The sequence below is a fragment of the Salvelinus sp. IW2-2015 genome, linkage group LG4q.1:29 (genome assembly GCF_002910315.2).
Source record: "Salvelinus sp. IW2-2015 linkage group LG4q.1:29, ASM291031v2, whole genome shotgun sequence".
NCBI classification, from domain to species: domain Eukaryota; kingdom Metazoa; phylum Chordata; class Actinopteri; order Salmoniformes; family Salmonidae; genus Salvelinus; species Salvelinus sp. IW2-2015.
In genome coordinates, this window is record NC_036842.1 from 27,141,634 (window position 1) to 27,162,282 (window position 20,649).

The 20,649-nt window shown below is 42.6% G+C and overlaps 1 protein-coding gene across 5 annotated transcripts in view; it reads right to left on the reverse strand.

Moving 5' to 3' along the window:
* The window catches only part of LOC111961759 (AP-3 complex subunit beta-1), a 77,824-nt gene that overhangs the window by 31,261 nt on the left and 25,914 nt on the right, over positions 1-20,649 (reverse strand). For all 5 annotated transcript variants that reach the window (XM_070442587.1, XM_070442588.1, XM_070442584.1 and 2 more), the window contains 13 exons: positions 10,007-10,189; positions 8,671-8,826; positions 7,861-7,958; positions 7,720-7,774; positions 5,002-5,073; positions 4,851-4,913; positions 4,571-4,703; positions 4,324-4,433; positions 3,872-4,048; positions 2,809-2,995; positions 1,875-2,005; positions 1,515-1,665; positions 1,218-1,401 (listed from right to left, as the gene is read on the reverse strand). In XM_070442587.1, coding sequence (XP_070298688.1) covers positions 1,218-1,401; positions 1,515-1,665; positions 1,875-2,005; positions 2,809-2,995; positions 3,872-4,048; positions 4,324-4,433; positions 4,571-4,703; positions 4,851-4,913; positions 5,002-5,073; positions 7,720-7,774; positions 7,861-7,958; positions 8,671-8,826; positions 10,007-10,189 — 1,700 coding nt within the window. The remainder of the gene's footprint in view (positions 1-1,217; positions 1,402-1,514; positions 1,666-1,874; positions 2,006-2,808; positions 2,996-3,871; positions 4,049-4,323; positions 4,434-4,570; positions 4,704-4,850; positions 4,914-5,001; positions 5,074-7,719; positions 7,775-7,860; positions 7,959-8,670; positions 8,827-10,006; positions 10,190-20,649) is intronic.

A 20,649-nucleotide genomic window follows, 5' to 3' on the forward strand; every position in this document is an offset into this window, starting at 1 on the left:
ATCTGTTTTGGTTCGCCCACTTAATTTAATATCGCTTTGGCTAAAAAGTTATCCTCCTCCCTCCCTCCATCTCCCTCTCTCTTCAATTTGTCCTGATAATGAGTGTTTACTGGGGCTGCCTGGGATTTTCAGCTGTTAAATTAACGAGGAGAATTGTGACGGTAACTGGCTTTTTAACTTGGCCGATGATGAGAAGCCAGTATTAATTTGGCCTACAGATTTCATTTGTTTCGAACAGGAAAAAGCGATATAAATCAGAGTGGGCCTGATTAAGCCCTGCCTGGAATGACTGGGCTGTAATGAGGGCATTATGCTGGGTTTGTTGTGGAAGCACTGGGGTGAGCTGGGATAATTACTGTGTGTGTGTCGGTGTGTGTGTTTGCGAGAGAGATTGTGTGTGTGTGTGGGATAGTGTGTGTCAGTGTGTGTGTGTGTGTGTGTGAAATCACTGGGGTGAGCTGCTCTAATTACACTCTAATGGAGGGAACAAGGTCAGCTGCCGGCCTGTCATACAGCGCGAGCAGGTAGGGTGTGTGTGTGCGAAAGAAAGCTGGGGTGAGTGAAATAGAACGTGTCAGGGACAAAATTTGCCAGTGTGTAACAGAGTGCGTGTGTGTGTATTCAGCAGTAATGACTCAGATCTCATTCATTGGTACCACCAGGCAGCTAAATGACCAATCCACAGTCATTATCTATCAGCCATGTAAATCTGGACCACTGCTGATGGAGCTCACACTAACTACATTCTAACTGCTCTGAACGTGTGTGTACAGTAGGTGTCATCGTATGTCTTCAACATGACCAGAGAGAATGTGTGTGAGAGACAGAGAAAGTGAACAGATGGAGAATGAGATTATTGATGCCACAATGCACTGATCACGTTGCTGACTGTGACCATGACTTCAGACAGCTGCACTGTTGTATGAGCGACCACACACACACACACACACACACACACACACACACACACACACACACACACACACACACACACACACACACACACACACACACACACACACACACACACACACACACACACACACACACACACACACACACACACAACCCTTGCCTAATTATCACGCTCAGCCTTCGATAAAACAGGTAAGACCTCAATAGATAAATTCAGCAAGAAGAGAAATGATAGACACACAATACATATAGGTTCCAAACCAAGGACCTAGTCAGGGGAGTGTTCCATGATAGTGTGGTACCCGTCTTTGGCCGTTGGTTTGACTGTCTTCTTCTGTAGTGGGGTCTTAGTTTTCCTCTTCTTCTTTTCAGAGTCAGAGTCAGATTCACTGGAACTCTTCTCTGATTGGCTGGAGGACTTGTCTGACTCCTCACTGCTCTGACTGCTGTTCTTCTCGACACGGCTCTCTGCATCGCTGCCTGACTCTGGACACACATGTTCATTTTGTAAGATGTGCAGTCTTACAGATAAAATGGATTGGACTGGCAATGCAAACACTCACAAGAGAACTTTATGTTACACACGTGGACACACACACCTTCACTACTACTACTGCTACTGCCATCCTCACTGCTACTGCTCCCTGGTCCCTTCTCCTCCTCTCCAGAGTCAGAGTAGAACTTGTCATCTGATGACTTGGCAGGCTTGGATTTACCAGTCTTCCCTAGAGATGGAGCCCACTCCTTCACCTGGCAACAGAACAGGAAGTGACGTCAGAGGAAGTGAGGTACAGTAAGAGGAAGTAAAGTAAGAGAAGGGAGGAGAGTTGGGAGAACTGCAAACGTATTGAAACGTAGCAAAATGGATTTGTAGTTTGGGTGACAGAGTTGACCATGACCACCCTTGGTGTAGGGCCGGGGTGAGCAGTAGAAGAAAAGATGGAATGATGGATCTTTACCGGCTCAATCACCTCCACATTCCTCACTGACTGGTCAGGAGCCACGGCAGGCCAATCAGAAAGCTCCAGGTAGCCACTGGCTTTGGTGTTGATGGTGTGGGACAGGGTTCCCAACTGGTAACGATCGCGGTCTGACAGAGGGAGAGAGACAGAGAGAGGTAAAGAGAGGTAGAGGGGGAGACACAGGGAAGAGGAGAAGAGAAAAAGATGGGGAGAGGGCAAGATGGAGGGAGGAGAAAGCGGAACAAGAGCGATGGAGAAATAGAGGAGAAAACGTGTCAGAGGAGAAACATTGGAGTTAGGGAGAGAGGAAGAGAAAAGAAGGAAACAATGATTAACATTGGAGGGGGGAGAAGGGTTGAGAGGCAGGGGTCTCAATGTCACAGCAGTGCTCCCTCAATATGCAGGACAGAGAGTAATTGGCCTTAAACACTCTAAAATGTCACTATATAAACACATACACAACTCATACACAAAGGGTCCAGGAGCCCACAGGAGCACATACACGGCAACGGGCAAACAGATTAAAAGGATTCTCCCTCCCTAATGGTGAATATAGGAGGTGTAATCAGTCAAAGTGCCTGGGGAGGTCTGCCTTCAAAACAGGCTTTCTCTAACTAAAAAGATGGAGAGAAAAAAGAGGCGTTAAAGTGTGAATATTAAGAATGACAGGAGCGGTTAACGTTTTCCATAAACATCTAGCAGACGCAGAGACCTCCGCAGAATAATAATGTTTAGGAGGCTGCTTCTGTCTCTTATCTGGATTAAAGTCAAGTGTGTGTGTGTGTATGTGTGTGTTCTCTGCGTCTCAGAAAGGTTAGTATTAGCCAGGTAATTCATCCATCTCATATGAGCCAGAGAGAGAGCCCTGACCCCAATGCCATTCAGAGTGACCCACACAATTCCCTATCTAGTGCGCTATTTAAAAAGGTACCTTTGTAGGCAGACTTGAGGACAGGTGCTGGTTTGGGAGCCAGCAGAATGCGGTGGGCGTACTTGCTGAGCGCTCCGTTCTTGTCATTGGGCACAATGAGCTGGCGGATGAATCGCGTGCGGTCTCTGATGTCATAGTTCTGGTCATATTTCCCCAGGTTCAGAATGTACTGGGTCAACAGCTTAGTCTGGATGGAAGAAAGGAGGGAGAGAGGGGGGATGGAGGGAAGGAGAGATGGGAGGGAGATGGGAAGATATGGTGGGAGAGAGGGAAGGAGGAGAGGGAGAGAAAGATAGAGGGGACGGGGCAGGAAAAAGATCAGGGGAAAGATGGAGGGATATGGTAAGATATTGAAGGAGATGGAGGGAAATGGGGAGAAAACACACACAGCGCTGGGGCATCACACTAAATGTTCCCTCTTCTCCTCTCTCCTCGTCTTTCTACAGCTGAGACTGCTCCTCACTAGCTGTATGAGTGACAACCTCTCCCTGTACCAGGTGGCTTTATGGTCTGAGATGGGAAGTGCTTTCCTTACACTAACATATATTATTTAGAGAGGAATAAAAACAAGAGTTACTACCTGAACAGCAACATTACACCTCTCTCTCTCTCTCTCTCTCCCCACCCCCTCTCTGAAACATTACCAGGGGATACCGGTGTAATAATGTGCTCATTTGAGGCTGCAGCAGCAGCGTCTGCAGTGTGGTCATAATCCCAGCTTGGCAGCCATATTGCCTCCCATCTGATAGAATGGGCCTTCAGTTCTCATAGGAGGGGAGGCAGGGAGATGGGAGAATGCGCTACATTGAAGCCTGCTCTCAACAAAGCATTTAGCTCTGAGGTTATGATATAGGACTTATGTTAGACCCAGCAGGCTGAACCAAACCGGAATACTTAGGAAAGACACTGGCGAAACTATATTAGCAGCTAGTGCCTAAGTAGCCAAATAACTAGAACAACTGGAAGTCATCATAAGCTGAATTGACATGGTAATAACAGCTTAATAACATCTTATAGGCTACTGTACAGTTTAGCGTAGACTATGTATGTAGGTATGTTTTACCTGTTTGGAGTTGGTGAGGTAGAGTTTGGCAGCCAGGTTGACAGTCTGGAGCTTGACGATGTCCTCCTCGGAGGTGAAGCTCTTGGCCATCTTGCGGAGGACATCAGGGGCGATCTTAGGGACCCTCTCACAATACTCTCCCATCAGCCACAGGATGCTGGCCCGCGCCATCGGCACCTGGAGACACAGAGGGGTTAGTCCTCACTGTACTCTCCTATCAGCCACAGGATGCTGGCCCGCGCCATCGGCACCTGGAGACACAGAGGGGTTAGTCCTCACTGTACTCTCCTATCAGCCACAGGATACTGGCCCGTGCCATCAGCACCTTTGGCACGGGTTACTCTATGTTAAGATTGTGCAGACAATTAAATGTTTCAACTCACACAAGCTCAGTCTCATGAAATACACACTCGGACACAGACACACAAATGTTCAGATAGTGGTAGACGTACAGTGATGTTGTCAAAGAGTTTGGCCATGTGTTTGATGATATCACTGTGCTGGGTGGGCTGGGTCTGGAGCAGCTTCCTGATCACCACCACGCTCTCCGCCACCACCGTCTCTGTAATGACTTCATACGGTTACATTTAAAACAAAACCTACAAGAGGATTTCACACACATCAAACTTTGGAAAGAAGCTGGACAAAGAACCAATCAGTCGATCAATTAAACCAATGGACTGGATCCCTCCCCCATACCGTCTCTGTTAGAGAGCAGCAGCACCAGTCCATTGAGGCAGGTGTCTGTGACCTCAGAGATGTTGGTGGCACACCTGCCTATGGCCTGGATGGTACCGGCAGCAAACTGCTTGTCCTGGCTCTTCACATAGGTCTGGAAAAACCAAAGCACAAGTTGGAGCCATTCACTGTAAAAGGCAATAAATACATGTGCCAGAGAAGGGTAAAGGGTTTGAATGTAAAAAAGAGGAAAAGAGAGCAAGAAAGAGAGAGAAAAAAGAACGAGGAGAGAAAAACGTACCTGGAACTCTCTAAGGATGGTGGAGATGTTGGCTTCGTTGGCCAGGCTGGTCAAGATCTCCAGCTGGGGAGTCAAGAAAGATCTGATCACACACCTGAACACATCTCACAGTTTACTTTTACATTAACTAGGTCATCATGAGGGAGCTTACCTTGAGTGATTTGATGTGAGTGGCATCTGTGGATCTCACATAAAAACTCTTCATGTAAGGTTCAAACATGCCCTAGTGAGACAACACCAAAACATACAGTTCAAAACATACAGTGTGCCAATACATCTATGCACGCTAAACTACAACTAAAATGACCTACTACTACAGATGTAGGATCTTAATTTGACCTAGATATTGTCACATCAAAATAATCCTGCAGCAACAGGATTTTAACGTTTAATCCATAATGTTGCTTGATTGGTGGTTAGGCTATTAGCTGGCCATATGTAGGTTACATGAAAGGTGCAATACTGTTAATATACAGTGCACTCGGACAGTATTCAGACCCCTTCCCTTTTTCCACATTTTGTTACAGCCTTATTCTTCCCTCATCAATCTACACACAATACCCCATAATGACATAGCGAAAACAGGTTTAGACATTTTTGCAAATGTATAAAAAATAAATAAATAAAATACCTAATAAGTATTCAGACACCTATGAGACTCGAAATTGAGCTCAGGTGCATCCTGTTTCCCTTGTTCATCCTTGAGATGTTTCTACTGCACCATCGCTACAGTGAAGCATGGTGGTGGCAGCATTATGCTGTGGGAATGTTTTTCAGCAGCAGGGACTGTGAGACTAGTCAGGATTGCAGGAAAGATGAACGGAGCAAAGTACAGAGAGATCCTTGATGAAAACCTGCTTCAGAGCACTCAGGACCTCAGACTGGGGTGAAGGTTCACCCTCCAACAGGACAACGACCCTAAGCACACAGCCAAGACAACGCAGGAGTGGCTTCGGGACAAGTCTCTGAATGTTATTGAGAGGCCTAGCCAGAGCCCGGACTTGATCGAACATCTCTGGAGACCTGAAAATAGCTGTGCAGCGACGCTCCCCATCCAGCCTGACAGAGCTTGAGAGGATCTGCAGAGAAGAATGGGTGAAACTCCCCAAATACAGGGGTGTCAAGAAGACACGAGCCTGTAATCGCTGCCAAAGGTGCTTCAACAAAGTACTGAGTAAAGGGTCTGAATACTTATGTAAATGTGTTAGCTCAGTTTTTATTTCATAAATTTCTAAAAAACAGTTTTTGCTTTGTCATTATGGGGTATTGTTTGTATATTTATGGGAGGGAAAAAACGATTTAATCCATTCTAGAATAAGGCTGTAACATAACAAAATCTGGAAAAAGTCAAGGGGTTGTAATTCTTTCCGAACGCACTGTAACCGTGTGTTAGTGTGGGTTTTCAGTGAATTTATCTATATCAAATCTCATCTACATTTCCTGCAGGAAAATTATCAGCAACAAAATAGTAATCAAATTAAGAGGGTGTCTGTCCTGACTAGGGATTTTAAATGGTTAACCGTTAGTCAGTTAGCCACTGAAAATACATTTGACCAGTCATGCTTGGTATTTTGGTATTTATTAGGATCCCCGTTAACTGTTGCGAAAGCAGCAGCTACTCTTCCTGGGGTCCACACAAAACATGAAACATGACATAAAAACAAAACATTAATAGACAAGAACAGCCCAAGGACAGAATTTCATCAATTTAAAAATAGCACACGTAGCCTACATATCAATACATACAAACTATCTAGATCAAAGAGGGGAGAGGCGTTGTGCCATGAGGTATTGATTTATCTGTTTTTTTTTTTTTTTTTTTTAAAACCATGTTTGCTGTTCATTTGAGAAATATGAAATGGAAGGGAGTTCCATGCAATAATAGCTATATAATACTGTATGCTTTCTTGAATTTGTTCTGGATTTGGGGACTGTGAAAAGACCCCTGGTAGTATGTCTGGTGGGGTAAGTGTGTGTGTCAGAGCTGTGTGTAAGTTGACTATGCAAACAATTTGGAATTTTCAACACAATGTTTCTTAATAAAATAAGTGATGCAGCCAGTCTCTCCTTAACAGTCTATAGGTTAATCTGCACAATTTTGTGTAATTAAATTGGATCAGAATTTAACAAAATCCTCAGTCAAAACAGGAACAGTGTCTGGGTCAACTAGAATTATTATTTTGCAGACATTTGTAATGTAAGGGGGGTTTAGAGTCAGAAAGTAGCTTTCTTATGTCAACTATATGGTCAAAGATTTTTATAACTAAACCGATATGGCTGTCTCGGCTGAGCCGCAAGCAAGCCAGAGACTCGTTGCTAGGCAACTCACAGATGCAGGCTGCAGGGAGCAGTGGGAGAGAGAGGAGCAGCATGAAGCAGCCAACAGCAGCAGCTAAGCTAGCAACCAAAAAAGTTTCACAGCCTTTCTCTCCTGTTCTACTGGTTTTCATATCAACTTTATTTCGTTGTCCAGAAGCCAAAGGCACAATCCTAGTCATATTAACAACCCAGCCTAGTTGTTGCATACTTACATTTGCTTCTAACCGAGATCTCTGTCACATGAAATGGATTGCAACAGGTGTCTTTTAGAACAGTGTCTTCCTGCTAATTGCATTTTGGCATATGTTGAAAATTATCTATTCCATTCTCTACTTCACGGCAGTAGTTGCATGTTCAATAATGAGAGGATAGGCTTGCTATTGTCGCAAGTTTTTTTAAGCTCTTAATGAAAAATGGCTGTTCCTTCCATGCATAGTATTTTTTGTTGTCATTTTACTGTTTGGAATAAATATAACTGTTTGCTAACCGGTTAATGGGGGTTGGTTTGTCAGCAACAAAATGGAACAAGATTTGCATCCCTAGTCCTTACCTTTCTCTGGATGGACATGGTGGCTATGTTCTGTAATACAATGTATTGCACCTCTCTAAGAGGGAGAGAGAGAAAATATTAAGCCGTCGGAAATCCTCAGGAAAAAAATGAGGGGGAAAAATGGATAGAGATAGAGATTACCTGTGGCTTCTGAGCAGTCTGATCAGAGATTTGGTGACGATGCTGACCTCGTTTTTAGGAGCCAGGTGCCAGTATAGCTGGGCTACAGACATCACCACCTGACAGACCGAGGACAACAGACACATCCAACATGGCCGCTTAGCAACACCTCAAATACAGACAGTGTTTTTCAACTCCAGTCATACTGTTCCCACTCTTCTTATTTAGGATGAGTCTCTCTTCACTCAGGACACAAAGCTCTTTAAAGCTCCATATATCAAACAGCTAAGTAAGTAAAGTGCCATGTGTTTTTAAGACGAGACGTGTCATTTAGAAGGTAACAGATAGCCGGAGTAAGAACTGAGGAGTCACATTTGGAAGAAGTGACGGTAAGTGTCGGTAAGATGGAGGGCCGCAGTGTGTTTTCTCTGGTAAAGACATAACATGTCACATTGTAATCAACACACTCATTTGGGACCATTTTTCCTCCTGCTGCTACACTGCCACACAGACCTTGAGTCTCCTGGGTGATGGAGCTCTGCTCACAATGTGTGTGTGTGTGTGTTACACAATGGGTGTGTTCCTGTGTAGCAGCGGCAGAATCAGTGGTGGCACGGCGTAGCCTTGGTTCCAGAGACAGCATTGAGGAAGGAGTGAGAACTGAACCACACGCTCAGACGGTTTCATCAAGGCTGCCTGTATCCCTCACAGCAGGTTGAAGAGCAGACACACACACACACACACCACTTACTGCTGTGTATGTTTCTATGTGTGTGTGTTTATACAACTGTGTGTGTGTGTGTGTGTGTGTGTGTGTGGTGTTTGACTCACGGCAGTGTTTCTGCTCTGTAGTAGAGGCTTGGTGTTCCTGAGCAGCAGTCTGTGGTCGGGGTCCATCATGTAGGGCTTAGCCTCTGTCTCATCTCTAGTCTTTTCCTCATCAGACTCATAGAACGCCCTCTCACTGTGCTCATCAAACACACCGTCCTGAAACACACACACATTACACATTTCCTTTCACTCTGCTTTTCACAGCACACACATTTACTTTCACTGTGAAACACAGCACACACACAACCACCATAAACGTCAATCTGATAGCACATCAGCCACATCTTTACCACCAGGTGTCAACTCATCATATTCAAAGCCAGATGCACACACACATCTAGAGGTTGCTTGAAGATGAGCTGGACACCTGTACAACAGTTAAAAGGTAAAGAAACTTTGCACACTGTGCTCACAAAATATCACTAGATTTTTTACTGTGCTAATTGCAAATGTTTTGCCTTTCAACAGCTACTGAGGACACGTTTTGTGTAGGGGTTTCCTTTATTATGTTCACACAATAACTGCAACGCTGGGTGAAAAATAACTGAATATAGACTTACATTACCAACACATACTTACTGACAAATGTCTCCCAGTAGACAAATGTCTAACTTTGTGATTTATTTACTGTAGGTTATATTTGACTCATCATATTGAAGAAATGATTTCTTTATTACTTTAGTGATGATGTCTATTGGTCCTTTACCTGAGACATTTCCTGGTTGGCTTTAAAGAGACATTCAAGACAAGCCATTATTTAAAGGGGCAATCTGCAGTTGCTACATACATTTTTGGACTTAATTATTTGTACCCATTTATTCTTGAAGAATATAACTTATGAATGCCTCATGAGCTTAGTTCAACTGTCGTACCCCATCAGAATGCAAAATATAGGCCTGTTACTCCAATATATAAGCTCACTCCACAATATAAGCCTGTTACTCCAATATATAAGCTCACTCCAAAATATAAGCCTGTTACTCCAATATATAAGCTCACTCCAAAATATAAGCCTGTTACTCCAATATATAAGCTCACTTCAAAATATAAGCCTGTTACTCCAATATTTGTAAACAAAGTAAATGTAAACAAAAACTATAATTTTGATATCATGCATTGTCAGTCCTTGCATACATAACAGTCAATGAATTTGAGAGTGGTTACATTTCTTCAGCCCCATCTCTCAGCTTTTTACAGAAACAGGGAAACCGCTTTGTTACTGTTTTAACTGCTGAGTTCCACTTTAAATGATCACACCACATCTCACACTGTTCTTGTACAATCTTATAAACCATGTTTCCCCTTTGCTTCCTCTCCCCTTCCCTCCATCTCTCACCTCTTTCCAGGGGCTGGTGAACTGTGTCCTGGCGTAGCGTGTCAACATGGAGATGATGACCACCTGACCCCACTCCTCCACGTCCACTAGCAGGTTACAGAGTTTACGGTAGTTCTTATGGATCAGGTCAATACGGTCCGGACACACCTCCTCAAAGGCCATCACAACGCTGCCTGCTACCAACTAGAGGACAGGAGGAGAGAGAGGAGGTGTGTTACTGTAGGGCTGGAGCAAAAGCCTCATTAACTCCAGAATCGGCATTGGAGACCCATGCTCTAGCCTGGTCACATCATAAGCCACCTTGGTTAGAAAGACTGTACTTCCTGATCTAACAGAAATAATTAGGATGTACAGTTAGATTATAATAAAGAAAAACTCAGGCACCACACAGGAGAGGAATAACTGGGTAGAAAACTAGAGCATTTTAAGTCTTCACTAAACTAATCTAACTTCTCATTGCCCTGTGCTCCCGAGTGGCACAGCGGTCTAAGGCAGTGCTAGAGGCGTCACTAGATAACCTGGTTCGATCCCAGGCTGTTTCACAACCGGCCGTGATTGGGAGTCCCATATGACGGCGCACAATTGGCCCAGCATCGTTGTAAATAAGAATTTGTTCTTAACTGACTTGCCTAGTTAAATAAAAATAAATCAAATAAATCCATCACTAACATAACATGTCCAACATTTCTCATATTTTCTCATAATTATTATTTCAGCTCATAACTAATTGAATGTTCTATTCATAAGACAAGAGAAAGGGGGAAGCAGGAGGAGAGAGGAAGGGGAGGGGGGCAATCAAGTACATTTTATTGGGAGAAAAAAATCAATTTGTCTGGTCCATGTTCTATCCCTATAGTGCTGCTGGCTGGCTGACTGGCTGGCTGATTGACATGGCTATGTATTAATATGCAAACAGTTTCAACACAGAGGCGAGGGGGAGAATGAAGGAGATAGGGAGCGGGATTCGGTCTCTCTCATTACAACAGACAGGACCCTGGTGGCCACTGCGGAAACCCTGTACATTTACCCATCAGCCTCGCCATGCAGCTGCGTTGATTGTGTATGTGTGTGTGTGTGTGTGTGTGTGTGTGTGTGTGTGTGTGTGTGTTTGAGGCCCTCTTACAACTGGGTAGCAAAGTGTTAATCATTCAACAATATGGACAGCTTTAGAGAGTAGGCTGCTACATGACTTTTAAAACTTTATACAATGGGTGTGTCTAACCCTGGACGCTGATTGGTTAAAACCGCATTCCAGCAATTGTCTATGCCACAAGTTACCACCGGCTAAAGCTATGATGTTGAAATGCCTATTTACGCTGTTCCATCTCACTGCGCAATCCACTGTCTCATCAGCCCAACCAGAAATTGTATAAACTTGAACTCCACTGTAAAAAGCATGTAGATATTATTTCCCATTTCTTTTAGACTAGCAATTGGTTTTCAATAACGGAGATGTGTATATACCTTGTCTGTCTCTCTGACATTGGCAACATTGTTTCAATATTGAAATTCTATCTCCGGCTTTCCCATAGTAATGAATGTGAAGGGGTCGGGAAGAGACAAACAGGCAGGCAGATTTTCTCAGCCAGTCAAAATCATGAATCAGCATCATTTTATGGATATATACGAAGTAATTTCAATAGAAAACAGTTCAAATGAAACAAAATGCAGCTTGTTTGCAGTCTTTCCAGCTTCAGTTTGAAGTGATTGTGTTAGCTGTGTTGTTGGCTAGCTGATCTGAACAACAGTGTCCTGACGAGAGAGCACATTTTCTTTGCCAGGGGAAATCACACATTAGCTTATTGTTATGGATGTCTCCAAATAAATGGCACTAGAAAACAGCTTAAACAAAGGCAAATGCAGCTACTTTGCTGTTATTCTGGCTGCACTGTTTGGCATAACTGTAAGTTAGCCTTAGTTGACTAGTTAGCAAGCAAGGGATAAGAACATTTAAAACTAACAACTGGGTCACGTCTCTGACAACCGAACTGATAGAACGAACGAACGAACGATCAGCCAACCGACTTGGCTAGCAACCCTAGATTTGTGTCGGGACTATATATTGTGGAAGGATGAAATAGTATGAAAATAATTTGAATATGTTGGTAACCCGTTTGTGCCGGCCCTCGAGTTAGTCTCAGACCTAACAACACCCGTGCCAATATATCCTCCAAACACCAGCTTCATGGGCATTATCACTTAAATAGAAAGGTGTGTGAGATAAAATGCATGTTGTTTGGGAGCAGCCTAACTTTGCAACCACAAGTACGTTTTTCAACCAAAAACAAGCTGTTGTGTACAAAAACAACCATATGGACGAAATGAATCAACACAGAGGCAAGGAACGTAACATTGTTTAAGCACTCAGTTTAGCAAGCAATTAGGAAATCCACAGGCAATAAGAAAACTCATAAGCAGAGTTTAACAGAGCTTGTGGTTTATAATTGGAAAGCGACCTAATTGGGTAGTGTGTGGTTTTTAATTGTTTTGCACAGTGTGCTTGGTCTCAGAACTAACAGATGCTGGATGTAAAGTTCCAACTCTGCAAACTTTATCTAGTTTAGCGACCTCATGTTGGAGTACAGTAGTGACAGGACTTGAACGTTGTGAGTGTAAGTGTGTGTATCAGTGGATACACTGATGTTCCTAGTATCTCAGGCCTGTTGTGCTCCCTCCCCCTCTCTCAACTACCCCCATTAGACACAGCTCCAAGGTAAACTACATGCACCATCAACAAAACTGACACCCCAATCTATGGAGTTGGCACCCATCCTCCCTTCCTCTCCCCTTCACCCTCCCTCCCTCCTTCCACACCCCTCCTTCGCCCTCCCTCCCTCATCCACCAACATATTATCTACACTGCGTGACAAGCCAGTAATGGAAAAATCACACTAAGCAAATGGTTCCTCTAATAACAATACATTTCCTATAAAATTATGAAGGGCCCAAACCGTTTCCTTGCATCTATTTTGTCATGAATTCTAATTAGGGTGCCAGGGAGGTGCCAGGGAGGCGCCAGGGAGGCGCCAGGGAGGTGGCGAGTGCTGGGTCATCACACCAGAGACGACGCCTTGATTGATGGCATGGTGCAGGGTCGGTGGGCCTACCCTCCTTGCATTCTCTCTCTCCTCCCTCACTTTTTCTCTTAAATTAATGGGTATCCCACCTAGCCCATAATCATACCACACACACACACCTCTCTGTCTCATTTCAATTTTGCAGGAGGTGGCGCGGGGGGATGGGATGGGAGGGATCGATCATTTATCTTGTAATGGCTGGATAATAGATCCATCACAGTAAAACAGCTGCACAACCTCCTGTGTTGTTTCTCTCTCAACAGCCCTTCTCTTCTCATTCTGTTTATACCATCCCCTCTTTAACCAGGGGTGTCACACACATTTAGCCTAAAGGGGCCATCACTGTTCAGACCAACGTCAGGAAGGCCACTTATTGGCTCAATAACAAAGTGTATTATATTTTTTACACCTATACAGATTTATACTACTTACATCAAACTACCCCATTGTCTTAACAGCATAACTGGGAATTCACTTTTTTTCTTCTGAGAATTCAAATTTTCGCAACACCCAATCACCTAGAATAATCAAGACTAGTTTTAGAGTACAATTTGGGTATGGATGGTAGACCATAAACGACTACCGAGCCGCATGTCTGTCACCTCAGCTTTATACATTCCCTCATTAGGCTAATCACACCATGTAAAGGAGTCTAGTTACGGCAGATCTGAAATTCTAAATCTGAACGTGAAGGGAAATATCACCTTAGGTGTTTATGTCTGCAAAGAGCATTTCGTGACACATACATCAAATGCACTTGAAATACTGCTGTGGGATCAACAGTCATAAAGCAGGTAATTTAAGACGCATGTAAAATATATCCAGAAGTGATTGTTATGATACTCCTAAGAGTGAATAAATCCAAATAGGCCTACACTTTGAATGAAAGACCAAAGGCAATACGATAGATCACCGACAAAAAGCAAAGAGACTAAACCGACAATAAATATGATATAAAAGCTCTGAAATTATTATAACAATCATAACACAAAAATACCCCTGAAAATACATTAGCATTCCTCTCTTTTTAATCACAGCACTAGCACTTCTGTGACTGTGCCCTCTATCTCTCTCTGTCCCCCAGCCAGCCAGCCAGCCAGCCAGCCAGCCAGCCAGCGAGAGTGTTACAATGGGGAGAAATCATCTATCTTCGTTAGTGACTGAAGCCAAATATGCTATGCATCTGGTCCTGGGCTCTCCAGCCCCCACTGGTCTTAGTGCTACGGATTTGTTTATATAATGAGAAATGTATGCAATGAATACATAATTGAGAGGGGGAGAGCGTGTATGGCCTGTATGTGGTCCTCTGTAGCTCAGTTGGTAGAGCATGGTGCTTACAACGCCAGAATAGTGGGTTCAATTCCTGGAACCACCCATATGTAAAACATGTATGCCCACATGATTAAGTCGCTTTGGATAAAAGTGTCTGCTAAAATGTTTTAAAATGTACAGGGCATTCTATATGCTAACTTCAGCACGTACACAATTGACATTTAAACAGCCTTGATAAGAGCATTTAGCTATGTATTTATGGTGACTTTCTGAAGAGTATGCGCCTATCTATTATCCTAATAGGGGAAGGAGAGATGCTGTATTTGTGATGGGCTGGGCTGCTTTAAAACACTGGAGTTGGAGAATGCCATCAAGCTAATCTAGAAAAAATAACTTAACCGTAGAAAGCAAATTAAGGTGACACCAGCATCAGTGGGAGAATGCCTTTCTAAATGGACAGTTAACTGGGGGAGTCTAAGGATGTGGGTTTAAGTGGGTGCTAACAAAGCATTGCATTGGTGAATGAGCTAAGCTGAGGGGAGAGACGCCTAAAGATTGGGGGGGACTGTTCTGTTGGACTGGAGCACCCTCCGGTGGCTGAATGGGATTACTGCACCTAGTGATAGTAGTGACATCATGGATTTGGTTTGAATTAAGTAAGAGAGAGGGACTGACTGTTGAACAGATATGATATTAAATAGATGACACCCCATCTGATTTCAGACTGAATACAATATATTTAATCCATGCTTATTGCATTGCTGCTTTGTTCATTGCAGGTTTTTGTGTATGGAGACATTCATTTTGGTAGCTATTTTAGTTTTAGTCTAAAAACACATTTGAGTCATTTCATCCTTCGTTATTTTTAGTTATTATCAGTCGACTAAAACTCGGGACAATTTTAGTCTAGTTTTAGTCGCAGCCATTTTAGTCACATTGGTCAGGGCATTTTTTCTATTAAATAATGAATATTTAGACTAACTTTAGGCTAACTAACTTCCATTATGTGCACATTCAGATACATTTAAAGCACTAGCACACTTTTTCCAACAAAAACCAGAGTTCCTATTGGACAAATTCAAGTAGGTCCCTCCGTTTCATTCAGTAGTAGGCCTGTCAACTAGGCCTACTATCTCCTCATATACCTTAGCTGGCAACATTGATATTGCGGCAGATTGCAGCCATAATTAACAATATAGGTTATAAAATCCTTGGCTACAGGTTAAACAATTTACAGCTCTGAATTTCTCCCCATCATAACGGTCAAGGGGGGTGAGTAAGCATTTGATCTTTACAAAAATGCCAGAAGTATTACTGTAGTCATACTACTAAACTAATATCATTTGTTTTTCCCCATAGGAAAAAAGCAACCACAACTCGCATTTGTGGACTGTGGCTCGAGAGCAGCGACACAGAGGAATGACTAATAGATCTTCTGATGTGATCAAAGCAAAAAAAACTTACATGAAAGTAAGAGTAAACATTGTTTCTAGTTGAAGTTAGTTACAAGTCAAGTGTCCTGGCATCGAATCAGTTCAAAAGATTGACGAGTGACGGAAGTGACCGACTGGGAGCTGTGAGAGAGAGCAGGGCATATCAGCTCAATCAGACTGTGCAACTGAAAGATGTCAATTCTGCCAATGAGAGGATTGCATGAAATATTCTTCATGCATGCATGCTCGTGACTGGACAAAACAGATGAAAAGGAGCTTCATGTCAAATTAAATGTCCATTAGTCTCACGTGGAATTCTCGTCTCGTCACATTTTTGAAGACGAAAATAAAAAGTAATTTGTTTTTCCCAGGGCATCTCGTCAACTTTATTAATTTATACATTTTCAGATATGAGAACAGAAAAACAGTACAACCCCCCCATCCACCCCTCTCTGTCATCCCTCTACCCCCATCCCTCCACCACCACTCCCTCCCATCCCATCCCTCCACCAACAGGTGCTCAACATATTGTATTAATGGGGACCAGGTTAAGACTAACTTTAAAATCGGGACCCAAGCACAGTGTACCTAACCTTCTCCAGTGGCAGAGATGACATCACCTCCTTAACCCACTGCAAAAAGGAGGGTGGCTTTGCAGACTTCCAGTGGAAGAGGACAAGGTGGCGAGCTAGCAGATGTGTGGTAGTAAATGGCAGTGAACAGGTTTGGGTTAACAGTTGTATTACACATATGTGAGAATGCCTAAAAAAAATGGGGTCCTAGAAGCCACTCAAATATTGGCATGACCAAAACATGTGTCCCACAGTCGCTGGACTCCGGTGGCATCTCAAACACTTGGGGTCAACACTTGGACATATTTTTTGCCAATCTGTTATTTAAGTAATGGAGACGGTGCAAAACTTTGAACTGAATGAGCCCATTCCTTATGCAAAATGATGAGGTGTGGATACGCTCAATACTGTTTTGCCATATATCATCGGGTAGCTCACAACCCATGTCTTGCTCCCATGCAGATTTTGTATTTGCCAAGGAAGGAGGATTTATGTTCTGTATTATGTCGTATAATCTGGAGATTGTGCCCTTCAGATATGGGTTAAGATCTAAGCACCTCTCGACTGGACACTTAGTAGGCTCGAGTGGAAATGAAGGGAAATATTTTTTGGCAAAGCTGCGAGTTTGCAGGTATCTAAAAAAAAAAGTGGGTATTGTGAATATTATGGTCAACCCTCAGAGTATCGAATGAGACGGATGTGGGTCACAAAAAGACACCAGACCATTCCTATGCCAGAACTGGAATGCCGTGTCAATCTGTGACGCTGGGAAGAGATGATTAGATGTTCATGGGGAGAAGCCGCTTGCTTGTTTAAGGCTAAAGTGATTGCGGAATTGGGACCAGACTTTAAAGGGAGTTCTTGACAATGGGATTCAAAACATGGGTGCCAAGGTTCATGGGTACACAAGAGCGAGACAGGAGAAGTTGGAAGGCTTGACTGTAACTCAATGATGGCCCAAGTTGGACCATCCTTGTTTTCAAATGTAGAAACCCAATAAACACATTTAGATATATTTGCTGACCAGTAGTAGTGTAAAAAACTGGGAAGGCCTAGCCCACCTGCAGCCTTAGGTCTCTCTAGATATACCTCTCTCATTTGTGGATTTAACTTATTCAAAATGAAGTTGGAAATGTAGCTGTCCAGTTGTTTGAACATCGACTTTGGCAGAAAAATGGGATAAGTACAAAAACCTAGTCATCTTAACAGAATTAATGTGACCTGCTAATGAAATGGGAAGAGACGACCACATTATGAAATCCTGCTTAATGCGCTCCAGGAGTGTTTTTAAGTTGTTTAAACAGAGCCTTGAATGAGTCTGTGACCTTTATCCCCAAATTAGTAAAGAGCTGAAGCTCCACCTTAAATGGGAAATCGGCATACCCAATTCCTTCTGCTAACTGATTAATGGAGTGTCGTGGAAAATTACATAATTAGTCATGCTATCCCGTGTTTTACTGCTTAAAGAATAGTCTCTTGTTATATGCTAGTGATTTTCTAACCTGATAGAAACTTGTCTTGGTGTGACTTAGTCATAAGACTGGGCTTACAGCTAAGATACATTTGGGTGCAACTGCAGCATGTGAAATCCCGTGGGTTTACCATCTACAGAAAGTCACATGTATGGAACCTTGGAGAAAGGAGTACAATATCGTGTTTCTTGTTGTGAACGCAGTTAGACGGTTGAGCCCTCGGGCTATCAACCTTGTGCTATCTTAAATTTACACAGACAACGAATGACCTTTTACACACTATCTGCTGACTGCCACGTATACAGAAAGGGGTTGTATGTATTTTCTCAATAAAAGCATTCAACCAGCACTGTTAGTTGAGCTTTCAACTATGCACCTGATGCTCTACCTTGATTCACAATTTTTGCTAATCTTATGATAAAGTGTTGTTTGAAAGAATCTACAGTCTCTCTTCCCTTTGATTAGATATTCCACGACAAATTGGTGACAGCGGTGGGATGCTAACTTCGCTTGCCGATTGCTCCCAGGAGACAGAGGTTAAACTGCGCGCAGGGGCTTCGTTAGACGTGACTCAGGGTACCACACACTCCGACTACTAAAACGGAGCAGAGGGGGACCCACCTCGGACCTGTCAGGAGTGTCAGTGAGGGGATACGTCATTCCGGACAGATAAGATAAATTCAGAGTGAGACTGATTTTCTTTTAAACATCGAAAATCCTGTTCTAAGAACAGGTTGTACACATTATGTCTTTGTTGTAGAAAAGACACCCCTAGTTGTAGCAGAGTTATTTCTGAATAGGGAAAGTCCTAGAAGTAATTCTAGGGCAAACATCCTGTTTAAGCAGGGTGACCCTGTAGGAGCAGGGGAAATCTCCGATTGGGATTTCTTTGTTGAAGCAGAAGTATCCTGGTTAGAGACAGGGGTTGTGTTTCTCTGTTGAAGCAGAAAAGCAGTCATGGGATGATATGACACGGTTACGAGTTATGTGATTCCACGGCACAATCCTGAGATAGAAAACCTATTCCTGCTAAAAATAAATAAAAAAAAATGTAAAGAAAAATGACAGGAAAAAATAAATATATATAAACACTTTAAAATAAAATGAATCAGTGTACTGGTAAAACAGTTGGTTATGATAGGGAAACCAGCTATACATTTAAACCCTATACGGAAATGTGCATAGGAGGAACTACCATGTGGGTACAACATTTAAAATGACAGAGTAAAAAAATATTTTGATGGAGGAGAAATTACTCTTTTCAAATTATAAGAAAGGAAGACGTTCCTAACCAAATACTGTTTGTTTGTTTTGGTTTCCTGACTGTGTGTATTGACGAGAGATTTATATTATGGACGGACGATGGACCCTATCAGCCCGACTGGCTGCACTGTGGGATCGAATAAAGGAACACATTCTCCAGTAGTAAATTGGCAGACGTTCCAGTATTGGTTCTAATACAAGGTATCAAAACCGTTACCAATTAAAAGGCAAATATACCATAACTACTCTCCAGAGAAGTGGGTATCACTACCTTCGAAAATTGTTAAATTGGCATATATTAGAGCAGTGAATGAGTAAATCTAAAACACTCTGGCCACGGTCAGGAAGAGGAAAACTATAGCAAAGCCATAGAGGTACTAAAAGAAGAGCATTTCCCTGCTGACGGAAAACTCCAATATAATAAAGAATTCAGATGCTATTGTGAGTTGGCACAATGACATGAAATGAAAGTCTAAGGCTCAATACATCAGCGTTTTGATGTCACCATTCTATCGGCAGAGGAGAAAAATCGCTAGAACCAACAGTAGTAATATTTGTACTAGAGCATAACCGCTCTATTTGTGAAGTAAATTGAGTATGTAGTATGCTTATTTGACATAAATACAAATTCATTGCTTTAACTAATTATGACAAATGTTAAGAAAATGTTGAGCAATATTATAAAGTAATGACTTTTCAAATCAAGTTGCGTTATACGTTATGTTGGCTGACAAATTTGTTGGTTACGCTGTCCTTATGAACCGCATAGCATATCATTGCATCGAACTTGCTAGTATATTAACTGTATGCTATCCAACGTTTATTGACTTGATTATTCACATCATTCTCATCTTAGCTAAATGGTATAGTCGTTGTGCGTTCTCAATGGACATTATTAGATATGGTGCTTTGTAAATTCCCTCTGGCTATTTGTTCGGATGTCAGAACACTCTTTTCTGAATGTACCAGAGCGCAGAATAACTGATGAATGGTCAACACCGGTTGAATATGGCCGGTGTCAGTAAACATCAGGGAAAGAATGTAATTAAATTGTTGCCAGCAGCACAGTTAGTCACCAACGCTTTGGATAACATGACAAAAGCCTAACCAGCTCTGCTAGGGTGAGTAAATGGTCAAAGTGAGGATGTGTTCTCTTATTTGTGTCTGGAAGTAGCAAGCAAGCTAGCCAACTTTAGCCAGTTATCTTGGGTGATTGACAGCCTTTGAGGTCAGAGAGCTTGGATCAACACTGCTCATTGGTCAGAGCGGGCAGTGTGTGCTCTAAACAGTCCGAATTTCCAAAACACACAAAGTAGTAAAATGACTAACTATTATTTGTTATGCTAACGAGCTAGCAAGAGGCTGCATAGCTACAGCATCAACTTCTGGTAGACATGCAAAGCTCAACATAAAGGTTACAATATACTAAAATTAACTAATAGTATATAGTATGAAGTGCAGTTGAAGTCGGAAGTTTACATACACTTACGTTGGAGTCATTAAAACTTGTTTTTCAACCACTCCACACATTTTTTGTTAACAAACTATAGTTTT